This window comes from Protopterus annectens, chromosome 1.part0 (assembly GCF_019279795.1).
Source record: "Protopterus annectens isolate FY-2018-M chromosome 1.part0, PAN1.0, whole genome shotgun sequence".
Taxonomy (NCBI): Eukaryota; Metazoa; Chordata; order Ceratodontiformes; family Protopteridae; genus Protopterus; species Protopterus annectens.
The window spans coordinates 1,874,650,165-1,874,663,988 of record NC_056725.1 but is presented as its reverse complement, the minus strand read 5'-3'; the positions used below and the strand labels follow the sequence as shown (position 1 = coordinate 1,874,663,988).

The window sequence follows — 13,824 nt, the reverse complement described above, 5'->3', positions numbered from 1 at the left end:
CCATTTAAGCTCTCTTAATTCCAGAAACAGTTCACAGTTACCATAAAAGATGTCAATTTGCTCTAATACTATAAATTCAAACTTTTTGAAATTAGTGCAGGACCTGCTGTGTTTTGCAAGTGCATTATTGAGGTTACCTGATCTGATGGCACCTAGGTGTTCTTTAATCCTGTCAGAGAGCTTTCTCGTAGTTTTTCCGATGTAAAAACTGGAGCAGTGTGAGCAAATACCTGCATATACTACAAAAATTGAATGACAGTGGAATGCTTTTGAATTGTGTGCAATTACAGTGTCTGAAGGTGTAGAAATTGCATTTTAAAATATATTGGCATACCTCACAGTTATGCAAGTTTGCATGCCAGTGTTAGGGAGGGTGTCGTGTATGTGTGTTAGAAAATGGGAATCTCTATTTTCTAAAAAGTACGTAAAGTTCTGGTCCGCTTATAAGAGAAGGCAGGAGAAGTACCTAATGAAAAATTGGCATGTGGTATACGAGTAGCAGTGCCCCACTTTCTAGTCAAAAGTTCTGTGATGATAGACATGTCTGTGGATATTGGGAGTGGAAAACTAAGTGTCATGTCTGTTTGCTTAGGTTACACAGTAGGTGTTTTTTGTAACCACCTCCAAAAAAAAAAAAAAAAAAAAAAAAAAAAAACTAAAATATTCTACATTAGAAACTATCCCAATACACTTGTTTATGCCTTTCCGATATTTTGAAGCCAGACCTTTGCTACTGTTTTGTTTGATTAAACACTTGTAGATATGTTGTTTGAAGAAGTTGCAGCTGACAGATGTTCAAAGTTTCTACTTATTTTGAGATGTGGGTTACAAAAACCACCTACTGTGTCACCTAACCAAACTGGCGCTTAGTTTTCCACTCAAGCTCAATGTCAGTAAATGTATAGTTATCCCCGTTGGGAAAAAAAACATGTACCCATGAATTACCACATAGGTGGCAGTACACTAAACACCGAAAGTGTGATAAGAGTCTTAGGGACACAGGTGGACAGTGGACTTACCTTCGATAACCAAATCGCCACAACAGTCAGGAAATCCTATGTGGCACACCTCATCACTAAGGGCTTTTCATCCAGTAAAAAAGAGGTCATTGTCCCACTGTACTCATCCCTCTTTAGCCCTATTATAGAATACAACACCCCGTTTGTTGTGTTCCTCTCAAGACATCTGGAAAGGCCACAGAAATACTTCACTAAGAGTCACAGGCCTAAAGCAGATGCCCTACGCTGACCGCCTTAAAAAACTCTAGCTATACTCTGTGGCATACTGTCTACTCAGAGGCAATCTCTGCTTAACATACAAGGCCAGTCAAACCCAGAGCTGTTGGACATGCTCCACATAAAGAAATCCCAATCCCTCAGAGCCACATGCTCCAGGGATCTAAACCTTGTCATCACAATAAGCAAAACATGCTGGAGGGATAGGTTCCTGACCCAGAGACTCCCCAGACTCTGCAGTAGATTGCCCATACATGTCAAGCAGAGCGCCTCTTTGGCCTTCTTTAAAAGGGACTTTGACAATTGGATGGGAGAAAGGACATTCACCCCGGGGATCACGTCAGTCGCCCTGCTAGACAAGGGTCCAGGAAAGTAAATGGTGTGGAAAGAATCAGCCAGGAAATTGTTATGGCTAGGCTTGTATAGGCCCTAGGGCCGATAGCCTATTACCAACCTATGAACAAGAACCCTCTTGCTGATCTAGCTGTTATAGCTTTTTCTGCAGATAAGAACTTCAGACAGCTTCCTTCCTCTGTCATTTATCCAACTGATAAAGACAGTAAATTTGTGGACAGGACAGGTAAAAAAAGGTCTACACATCTTCCACTCTGGCCATTGGGGCCCTGAACTACCAAACCCACATGGCAAAGTTTGTACTTGATACCATTTCTAAGGCCTCCAGCCTTTTTTCTGAGGTCCAGGTCTCCCCCACCAGAGTACAATTAAACTCTCTCCTTTCCATGGCATCACAAGTGACCAGGTACACTAAGTGCAGCTGTGGTGCTATGGAAGCTGCTCCTTCTGGATCAGTACTATGTCGTTACTCCTGGGTACGGCTGCAACCATGGATATTCAGACCAAACTTCTGGATGCTCCGTTAGACAATAAGGCACTTTTTGGACAAGCCCCTGCTGAGCTCCTCAAATCCCTCCAAGAGAAGTGGAAAGACATACAAAATCTAAAACACATTTTGGTGTCCCCATTCCTAGGTATCATAGAAACTATCCTCAAAAAACATCCTTTGTATGAAGGGAATCCTTTCCCTCAACACAGCAATCCAGGAGATGTAGGCAGCAGAGAAAGACTTCTTCCCAAGACTGTCCTCAAGATCTGTCACTCCCTTTCGGAGACAACCTGACCATCCCAGGCCCCCTCCACTTTGACTCACCCACCCTGCATCCAGAAACTCCCCTATCCCTCCATTTCACCCTCTCCCTCCCCTGCTGGTGGAAACTTACAAAAGAGCAATGGGTCCTCTCCATTGTCCAGAGGGGGTATTACATGACTTGGTGGATGCTCCCACCCCTTCAGGGCATTCCACAACTACCAAAAAAGCAGATTCACCTATTCCCACCCATTATTCAACAACTCCTAAACCAAGGCACCATAGAGCCAGTTCCTGCCCTTCAAACGAACTCAGGGTTCTACTCCAGAATGTTTGTGGTCCCCATGAATGAGGGTCCTTGGAGACCTATCCTGGATTTTTCCTTTTTCAATCTTTTCCTTTTCGTACCCAGCTTCAGAATGGCAACATTACCTTTTCTCCTGCCTTTAATCCCCCCCCAAGCTTTCAAGGTGGCTCTAGATCTCAAGGATGCCTACCTACACATCCCCATCCATTCGGATTACAGGAAATTCCTCAGATTTTATATTGGCTCCTGTTTTTTTCAATTCTCTGCTTTGCCCTTTGGTGTATCCACAGCACCCAGATTGTTCACCAAGTGTCTAGCCCCCTTCATTGCAGGGGACAGGATATACAAATATATCCTTACCTAGACGACCTCCTCATCCTTCACCAAGACCACCAACTCCTACTCCTCCTCCATTTGCAGCAGGTGTCATACACCCTCTCTCTTCTGGGATTTACTGTAAATGTAGAAAAGTCTTGCCTGACTCCTTCTGAGGACATGATTTTTCTGGGATGCAGACTATGCATGGGCTGCATGAAAGCCTTCATACTGGACCAAAAGCTTCAGGAACTCCATCTGTACTTCATCCAGATCCTTTCCTGAGCCTTGCTAACAGCTCGGGAATTTCTGAAACTATTAGGGCACATGGCATCTCTTATACACATGATCCCTTTGGCAAGACTGCACATGCGCAAAATCCAATGGATACTGAAAAATCTATGCATCCAACATTCCCAACCCTTGGATGTGCCCCTCCTACTCCCCTCTTGCTTAAAGAGGGAGATCCATTGATGGATATCTGCAATACATACCAACCCAGGCCGCCACCTTCAGACCCCAGCTCCACTTCAATGACTTCACACCGATGCTTCGGACCTAGGATGGGTGGTGGTGGTGCAAACAAATCAACAACTCCTCAGTACAGGGCAAATGGTCCACTCTAAGAGTAAAAGACCACGTCAACATCAAGGAAATGAGAGCTTTGCTGTTAGCCCTACTAACATTCCAACTCTCTATCCTGCCAGGAACCTTAAAGGTAATCACAGACGACATGACATTTGTGTGGTACATAAACAAGCAAGGCGGGACCAAGTCATATCCTCTGTGCAGACTGGCCATTCCGATTTGGAATCTAGCAGACTCCCTCAGTACACCTGTTGTTGGCCATGTATATCCCCTCTCAACAGAATGTGATGGCAGACACACTCAGCAGAACCTCAGTCCCCTCTCACGAATGGATGCTACAGAAGGTTTTCCTAGACCTGATGCACAGGTGGGGTATTCCACAAGCAGACCTCTTTGACTCCCCAGCATCAGGCAGATGCCCAACTTCTGCACAAGGAACCCGCACCCACAAGCATGGATAGTGGATTCCTTTTTTTCATGGGGGGGTTGGATGTTCCTGTACATTTTTCCCCCTTTCATTTTGATCCAGAAAGTTCTCTTGAACATTCAGAGGGACAAACCAAAAATCTTACTGGTGACCCCCTTTTGGCCAAGACAGTATTTGTTTCCCCTCCTTTTTTTTTTCTCTAGCCAAGGGCAATCACCACAGGTTATCCCACTGGATAAACCTGCTCACACAGAACAAGGGGTCTCTGCTACACCTGCAGGTGAGCAATCTAAAACTGACCTTATGGGTGATAGAATCCTGATCCCTTACAGACACCTTTGCTCAGAGGACATACTTAATGTTCTGCAGGAGGCCAGAAAACCCAGCACTGGGAGAAACTGTGTGGCTAAATGGCTCAGATTCTCCAATTAGTGGTGTAGGAACAAACAGGGCCCCTTCACTACCTTCATCCCTAGGGTCATGTCCTACTTGTGTGAGCTACTCAAAACAGGACTGACATATTCCTCAGTCCAAGTCCACTTGTCTGCCCATTTCACCTCCCCTAGCATCCAAACTGGAAGTCAAACTCTTTTAAGAAGAGTCCTTCATATCAAACCCCCACGGAAACCCATCCCCCCCTCCATGGGATCTTAACTTTGTATTAGAAAAGCTAACACTATCTCCATTTGAACCAGCACATTCTGCTTCTCTGAAATTTTGTACAATTCTGCTAGTTGCCCTCACATCCACCAGGAGAGTTTCGGAGATCCAAGCCCTGATGGCCACATCCCCCTACCCAGTCTTTCACAGGGACAGAGTGGTGCGCAGGACCACCCCCTCCTTCATGCCAAAGGTAGTTAATGAACTCTAGTTGAATCAAGCCGTTAGCCTACCTGTCTTCTACTCCCATCCTCAAAATGCTGCAGAGAGGACCCTTCTCTCTCTGGACGTGCATAGACAACTAAGATATTACCTAGACAAAACCAAAGACATCTGGATTTCAAAACTGTTATCTGTTTTCTTCCATCCAAGAGTGCTAGGGAAAGCTTTATCTAAGCAAACCATTGCCTCCAGGATCTCAAAGTCCATCTCCTTCTGCTACTCCCACCGTGGGAAAACCTTACAGGGCAATATCAAACCACATTCCACCAGAGCAGCTGCCTCCTCTTCTGCCTTTGTCAAAGACATTGATTCCCCTTCTGTTTTAGAGGCAGCCACTTGGACCTTAGTGCACACCTTCACCAAACACAAGCTGGAGATGACATCCTGTGCTATAGCCAGTTTTGCCAGAACTATCCTACAGGGTCTCCTGGACCACAGAAACCTGTCCTCCTCCCAAGATCATACTTAAAGCTATCGTACTCCCTACTGTTATGAATACTGCAACATCAGAGTAGTAGGACATAGAATAGTTGTGTAAGACCTTGCCATAACCATAGATGTCTTTCTCTTCTGTGCTGCAGTATTCAGTTCCACTCTCCTACCCCCTTTTTCTTGCTTCTGCTTTAGCAGGTATTTTATGAACACCTGTGGCCATCTTCTTCCCCAGATCTGTACCTACATAGCCTTATTACTGTCCTGGCTGTAGCAGGCATGAAAGTCTAAGGGTCTCAGGACCCTCCTGAAAAACCTCAGGGGCACTAGTATATGCAGCAGAAACTATTCTGAGGCGGGTACGTGCAGACATCACCTTTATACCTGACGCCGGTTTATGGCCCTTGTAGCCGACGTCACATGTACCCACCAAGACAAAGACTTTGGTATACTGGCCGGATGGTGGCACTGCAGGCAGCTCCCTACTGTTATGAATACTGCAACATAGAAGAGAAGGAAATCTATGGTTATGGTAAGGTCTTACACAACTATTCTGTCCTCTCTATCATCCAGGGAAGATATTTCATGACCTGGTGGACACTCCCACCATTCCGAGGTATCCCTCAGCCACCGATAAACAAAATCTACCTATTCCCATCCATCATTCACCAACTCCTAACCCAGGGCACCATAGAACAGGTGCCCATCCCACAAAGAAGCACAGGCTTTTACTCCAGGATGTTTCTTGTGACAAGACCGTCCTTGGAGATCAATCCTAGATGTATCCTTCCTAAACCTCTTCCTCCATATTCTCAGCTTCCAAATGATAACCTTTCCCCTTCTGTTACCACTATTTCCCTCTCAGGCATTCATGGTAGCCCTAGATCTGAAGGATGCCTATCTCCACATCCCTATCCATCCAGATTACAGGAAATTCCTCAGATATGCAATAGTCTCCTGTCATTTTCAGTTTGCTGCCTTGCCCTTTGGTCTCTCCACTGCTCCTCGAGCGTTTGCAAAGTGCCTAGCCCCCTTCATTGCTCACTGCAGGGCATAGGGTATACAGATATACCCATACCTAGACGACCTGCTCATCCTTCATCAAGACTACCAAGTTATACTACTACACCTGCAACAGTTGTCTTCCATCCTAACTCAATTTGGGTTCACTCTAAATCTAGAAAAATCACACCTGCCCCCCCCCCCCTCACAGGACTTGGTTTTCTTGGGATGCAGATTCAGAACAGACTGCATGAAAGCCTTCATCCAAGACCAAGGGATCCAGGACCTCTGCATATACTTGTCAGATCCTTACCCAGTCCTCCTTGACAGCTTGTGTATTCCTAAGAATGCTAGGTCACATGGTATCCCTAATACCCATGTTACCTCTGGCAAGGCTCCACCTGTGTCAAATCCAGTGGGTCTTTAAAAACCTATGGAGCCAGCACTCCATACCCATGGGCTCTCCTCTTCCACTGCTCCTGTGCATAAAAAAGGAAATCCAGTGGTGGATCTCAGCATTGCAGCTCAACCTAGGAGCCCACCTTCAAGTTCCAGCCGCACAACAACAGGTCTCCACAGACGCTTCCGACTTTGGATGGGGTGCAGTGCTATTAACAAACCAACAGCAATTCACAGTTCAAGGCAAATGGTCCTCTCGAAGGCTGAAAGACTGCATCAATATCAAGGAAATGAGAGCATTGCTGTTAACCCTTTTAACATTCAAACTCGCTATCCTGCCAGGAACCCTGAATGTAATCACAGATATGACTGTCCTGTGGTACATCAAGCAAGGTGGGACCAGGTCCTACCCACTGTGCATCTTGGCCATCCAGATATGGAACTTAGCCATTTCCCTCTGGGTCCACTTGACAGTGTATTTCCCCTCAACAGAGAATGTTATGGCAGACACACTCAGTGGAACCTTGGCTCCCTCTCACGAATGGATGATTCAGAGAGGTTTTCCTGGACCTGATGCACAGGTGAGGTATTGCACAAGCAGACGTCTTTGCCTCCCCACAGAACAAGATGATGCCCAGCTTCTGCACAAGGGATCTGCACCCACAAGCATGGAAAGTGGACACATTCTCATTTTCATGGGAGGGAATGTACCTTTGCACCTTCCGTCCTTTCACACCAATTCAAAAAGTCCTCCTGAAACTTCAGAAGGACAAACCCAAAATCCTACTGGTGACCCCCTTTTGGTCAAGACAGCATTGGTTCCCCCTCCTACACTTACTAGCCAAGGGCAGTCACCACAGGTTACCCCACCAATTACACCTACTCACACAGGACGAGGGATCCCTACTTCACCCACAGGTGAACAACTTAAAATTGACCTTATGGGTGATAGAATTCTAATCCCTTAGACACCCACATTCAGAGGACGTACTGTATGTTCTGCAGGAGCCCAGAAACCTAGTACTAGGAAAAACTATATAGCAAAGTGGCACAGATTCTCCAAGTGGTGTCAAAGGAATAAGCAGGACCCTCTTACTACTCCATTACCAAGGGTCCTTTCCTATTTGTGTGAGCTACTTCACTCCGGACTAACCTATTCTTCAAAGTCCACTTGTCTGCCATTTCTGCCTGTCTGCCCATTTCACCCCCTCTGGCATCCAGGCTCAAAGTCAAGCTTTTTCTAAAAGGAGTTCTCCACATCAGAGCCCCCCCAGGAAACCCACTCCCCCTCCTTGGGACCTAAATTTTGTTTTATAAAAACTAACCTTACCTTCTTTTGAACCAGCTCACTCAGTTTCCCTGAAGCTGTGTACCCTGAAAACAGTTCTGCTAGTAGCCATTACCTCCGCCAGAAGGGTCTCAGAGATATAAGCCCTTATGGCCTCCTCTCCTTACCTTGTTTTCCATAAAGACAGAGTGGCTCTCAGGACTAACCCTTCCTTTATGCCCAAGGTAGCTAATAAACTTTCATTAAATCAAACTGTTAACCTACTTGTTTTCTACCCTCATCCACAAAACACTTCAGAAAGGACCCTACATTCCCTGGATGTACACAGACAACTCCGATATTACTTAGACAAAACTAAGTCTATTAGGAAATCTGACCAATTATTCATTTCCTCCCATCCCAGAGCCCCTAGGGAAGGCTGTCTCAAAATGGGCCATTTCTTCATGGATCTCCAAATCCATTTCCTTGTGCTACTCCTATCATGGGAAATCCTTGCCAAGGTCATGTTAAACCTCACAGCTGCCTCCTCTACTGCCTTTTTCAAAGGCATGGACTCCACCTCCATTCTAGAAGCAGCCACTTGGACCTTGGTACACACCTTCACCAAGCACTAAAAGCTGGACATGGCATCTTAAGCAAGAGCAGACTTTGCTAGGGCAATCCTCCAGGGCCTAGTTGACCACGGAAACCTTTCCTCCTCCCAGGTTCATACTTAAAACTCTGGTACTCTCCCTACTGTTATGAATACTGCAGCATGAGAATAGAAGGACATAGAATGGTTGTATCAGAACTTACCATAACCTTAGATGTCCTCTTCTATGTTGCAGTATTCAGTCCGACCCACCTACCCCCTATTTCTTACTGACCTCAACTCCATGAACTAACTGTGGGCACATAGGCATCATCTTCCCCAGTCTCAACACTCCTCTACAGAGCTAACCTACTTCCTGGGCCTGGCCTACATTTACGTTTAAAGATCTCTTACTAGGACCCTCTTTGATAATCCACAGGAGCACTACTGTATGCGGCAAAACAGTTCTGATGAGAGTACGTGCAGACATCACTTTTATACCTAACGTCAGTCTAGGGCCCTGTTAGGGGATGTCACACGTACCCTCCTGCTGCAAAGACTGTTATACTGGCCGGATAGTGGCGCTGCAGGCAGGAACTCCCTACTGTTAAGAATACTGCAACATGGAAGAGAAGGACATCTAAGTTTATGGTAAGTTCTTACACAACTATTCTTTCTTATTGATCTTTGAGCTGAGTAGTTGGGAAACTTGGAAAGTTTCTCAGATTTTGTTGCTGAAATATTTAACTATTTCCTGCTTCTTATGTTATTAGGTGTTCCACACTATACTACCAATACATTTTTAAAAATCTTTTCTTAGTAACGTTATCCACCTTGTAGTTGATGCGATAAGTCATACTTCAGTTTTAATGTTTTGAAACAAAAATACTTGAATGTGTTTCAGGACGACTCCTCCATGAGAAGTACGCCTTCCTTTTCCTTGAGATCTCCACAGTCAGTGTGTTCACCAGCAGGAAGTGATGGCACTCCTAAAGGTAATGCTTCTTTGCAAATGTAATACCTGTTATCACAACTCTTAAAAGGCATTGTTGCAAATACTTTGTGTCACACTTAAACATTTTCAGTCTACTGCAACATTAATGTAAATGACTGTGACCAAGGTATCTAAAGGCTTTGGATCACTGTGCAGTTTTTCACTGTCACTTTGTCATACTAAAAATGATGTGGAATATTTTTTTTTTTTTAACTAACCTTTCATGTTTTGATTACTGGATTAGTGAACTGACTCAACTGTTTTCAGTTATGGCCTTAACTGATGTGCCTAAATTGACACACTTGTAAAGAAATGCATCACTGCACGTAGGATCCTGTTGCATTCTGATATTTCAGATTCAATGTTTGCTGTACCGAATGAGCTTTAAAAAAACGCTGCTTTGAAAATTGTTTAACAGATTTGTTCATAAAATCAGTGTTGTAGTACTTTTCATAATACTTGAAATTTAGCTGTAGATGGAAATTTTTTCATGTTCTTTTATTTCTAGAACTTCATGTTCCCCCACTGTGCTGCTGGTGGTCCACCTTATACCAAGGACATCAATAAGGTGCTTGTTAATTGAAGAGGAATCTGTACCATTTTACATTTTATGTAGTACAGAATGATCAGTAGTCTTTCCACTGTTTTTTCTAGTGTAATGGAGTCATTGTATTTCATTTTTTTATGATTTTGAAGAGTCTTCTGAGACCGACAGCTTCCTTGGATCACAAAAATTAACTGTGGAGAGAGATTTGTCAGTTTAACCCTCACTGTCTTCATTTTCTCAAGTACCATTGGGTGTCCTTCAATATGTTTCCTCCGTTTAGTATGCAGAGTGTTTTGCAAAGCCTTTGACTTCCCTGCTTTCCCTTGATGTAGGCTTAGGGGTGTTTTCCCCCTTTTTTTTTTATTTATTTGAGAGTTTCTCTGGTATCTTACTCCCATGCCTTTTTCCAGAACAAGTGGAGAAAGAGTGACAGACTTGAAAAGCAGATGAGAGGATTTCCTTGAGCAGAGAGCAAGACATCTTATTGACCTAGTTTCTTGTGAGGGTCTGAGGGCGTTGTCTCTGTTTGAGACGCAGGTTTTTATAGTTTTGCATCAGCCATGATATGCTTTTCCTGAGCTTCCATGCCTGTTGCTTCTGTGGTGGGAGACAGTGGGATAGTGTTCACGACTAACCCTGGCCTCACTAGCAATTCATGATGTGTACTATCCAGATGCCAGTTCCCAGGCATTCACAATGATGTTAAGCTTACTGCTGGGAAGCTCCTACCTTTGGTTTTTGGATTGTTGCATCAGGGAAACCTAGTAGGGAAGGTAAACTGTGATTATTGCCTATTTATGAAGGGGATGGTAGTTGGATGCATGGTCTGGCACATTTCGGATGATTCCTTGATCTGAGGATCAAGATCTCTCTGAGTCGGGGGGCTTTTCACATCTGATACCAGTGGGGTAGGACTGCTTATTTTAGTTAGTTTGTTTCCTTTGACACAGGTAAGAGAAGAGTCCCTTTTCTCTGTTTCTTCCCTAGGATGTCTCATTTGGAGAGATGTTCCACTTAATGTGAGGCCATTTTAAATGGGTGTCTGGGCAGATCAAACCACAAAAGGTAACATTGAACTGTCAGTTTTTAAGGAGTATGAGTTGATGGCTATTTTTCTTTTAGTCCAGGCAGTCAGAGGTTCCCCTGATAATGCCCTTCTGTTGCCAGTTTTATATGCACCGGCAGCCAAAATAGGATTTAAAGGTTGGTATGATTTCTGGTGATGCTGCTAGAAATTCAAATAAATGTCTACCAATAATACTGTACCAAGTAACAAGGAAAGCCACATTCCATACTGGGGAAAAGTGAATCTATTTTTGCCTTCAGCACCACCCCTCACTCTGGAATCATTGATAAACTTATTAAGCTGGGCATAAATCCCTATGTCACTTGATGGGTTGCCAATTGGCTTACTGACAGAACCCAGACTGTAAAAGTAGCTGACTCCAAATCCAGCTCCAGACAAGTGGAGTACCATGGGGTTCAGTCCTGGGACTGCTCTTGTTTGGCATGTACTTCTCTGAAGTACAGGCCAGCACTAAGGGACTTGGGCTAACAAAGTTTGCAGATGACTGCAAACTGGGAGCCATTATTGAATCCCCAAATTATATGAATATTCTACAAAAAGTCCTTACAGAAACAGATGCTTGGTGCCAGAGCCATGGGCTCAAGCTTAATGCCAAGAAATGTATCGTTATCCCCTTTGGGAAAAAACATGTACCCATGAGTTACCACATAGGTGGCAGTTCACTAAACACCGAAAGTGTGATAAGAGACTTGGGGACACAGGAGGACAGTGGTCTTACCTTCGATAACCACATCGCCACAACAGTCAGGAAATCCTTCTATGTGGCACACTTCATCACTAAGAGCTTTTCATCCAGAAAAAAGGAGGTCATTGTCCCAGTGTACTCATCCGTCATTAAACCCATTATAGAGTACAACGCCCCGTTTGGTATGTACCTCACAAGACATCTGCAACAGCTGGAAAGGCTGCGGAAATACCCCACTAAAAGAATCACAGGCCTAAAGCAGATGTCCTATGCTGACAGTCTAAAAAAAACTCCAGCATATCGTCTACTCAGAGGCGATCTCTGCTTAACATACAAGGTCATGTCAAACCCTGAGCTGTTGGACATGCTCCACTTAAAGAAATCCCAATCCCTCTGAGCCACGTGCTCCAGGGATCTAAACCTTGTTGTCGCAATGAACAAAACATGCTGGAGGGATAGGCTCCTACCCAGAGACTCCCCATATTCTGGAATAGACTGTCCTTACATGTCAAGCAAAGCACTTCCTTGGTCCTCTTCAAAAGGAACCTTGACGATTGGATGGGAGAGAGAAAATTCACCCCGGAGATCATGTCAGTCGCCCTGCTAGACAGGGGTACAGTGAAGTAAATATTGTGGGAAGAAATATCCAAGGAATTGTTATGGCTAGGCTTGTATAGGACCTAGGGCCGATAGCCTAATACCAACCTATGAACATTTCCCACCCAGCCACATCTCATCCTGGGCCTGCAACTTCTAAGGTGATCATCCTGGCCTGTCTTCCTGTTTCTTCTGGGGATACTTTGTGTCCAGATGTTTCCAGAGTGTTTGTGCATGAAGTACTTGAGAACATTAGGATGGACGTTGTGTTGGCAGTCACAGAACGAGATGGCAGCCTGAAAGACTGAATGCTAAGTAGTCCTGATGCCTGCAGTAATCATGTGACAAACAATATGTTTTCTGGTTTGGGATAACAGATATGAAACATTGCTATTTCTGCTTATACTTGCTTTTTGTGACTGCAGCAACCAAACTTTGTAAAAGCAGACTGCCAAACTTTGACAAATGTCTGTTTCACCATGGAGATTCTGTAAGATTCAGAATAGACTGGCTGAAGACAGGTTTTTCTGTGCTCTCAGCTGTTTGTGCTGGATGTTCATCGTGTTTCACTGTTGCAATCATTACTCTTGGGTTATCCTGCTGGCAGGCTACCCGCAGTCTGCCAGAATTCCAAAGTCTAGGTCCGGCGTCTGTTGCTGTCGCCTCTTCCCTGATGTCATTGCGCCAGGGGTATAAAAGATGCAGCCGACACCATTTTCTTCAGTCTTTCTTGCTGTGCGGTGCCCGAAGCAAAAGCAGTTGGCAAGTGCCGGTCGGCCGACTCCTGAGATTTTCACAGACGAATTTCAGATCCAAAGTCTTCATTAAAGCTAAGTACCCCGTTGGGGAAACATTTTTTCTTGCTCCAGACCGATGTCAAAAAAAGTTAACAATTGTATTTCTTGTGGGAAGCAAATACTTCATAAGGATTTTCATTCTTACTGTATTCCTTGCCTAGGCCCTGATCATAACGTTGCTAGCTGTTGGATGTTCGTGTTACCCTGCTGCAGTCATCACACTTGGGTTATCCTGCCGACAGGCGGTCCCGCAGTCAGCACAAATTCCATAGTCTTGGTCCGGTTTCGGTTTCTGTCGCTTCTTCCCTGACGTCAGAGTGCCAGGGGTATATCAGAGGCATCCGACACCATTTTCTTAAGTCTTTCTTGCCACGCGGTGCCCGAAGCAGAAGCAGTTCGCAAGTGCCGGTCGGCCGACACCTGAGATTTTCGAATTGAGTTTCAGTCCGAAGTCTTCAAAGCTAAGTACCCCATTGGGGAACCTTTTCTTGCCTCAGTCCGATGTCAGAGATAGTCAACAATTGCATTTCTTGTGGGAAGCAAATGCCTCATAAGGACTTTCATTC

At 44.7% G+C, this 13,824-nt stretch overlaps 1 protein-coding gene across 1 annotated transcript in view; it reads left to right on the top strand.

Annotated features, from left to right (window-relative positions):
- NIPBL (NIPBL cohesin loading factor) overlaps window positions 1–13,824 on the top strand; it is a 4,951,262-nt gene that overhangs the window by 995,621 nt on the left and 3,941,817 nt on the right. Inside the window, exon 8 of the mRNA XM_044076429.1 lies at window positions 9,456–9,546. Within this exon, the coding sequence (XP_043932364.1) occupies window positions 9,456–9,546 (91 nt within the window). The remainder of the gene's footprint in view (window positions 1–9,455; window positions 9,547–13,824) is intronic.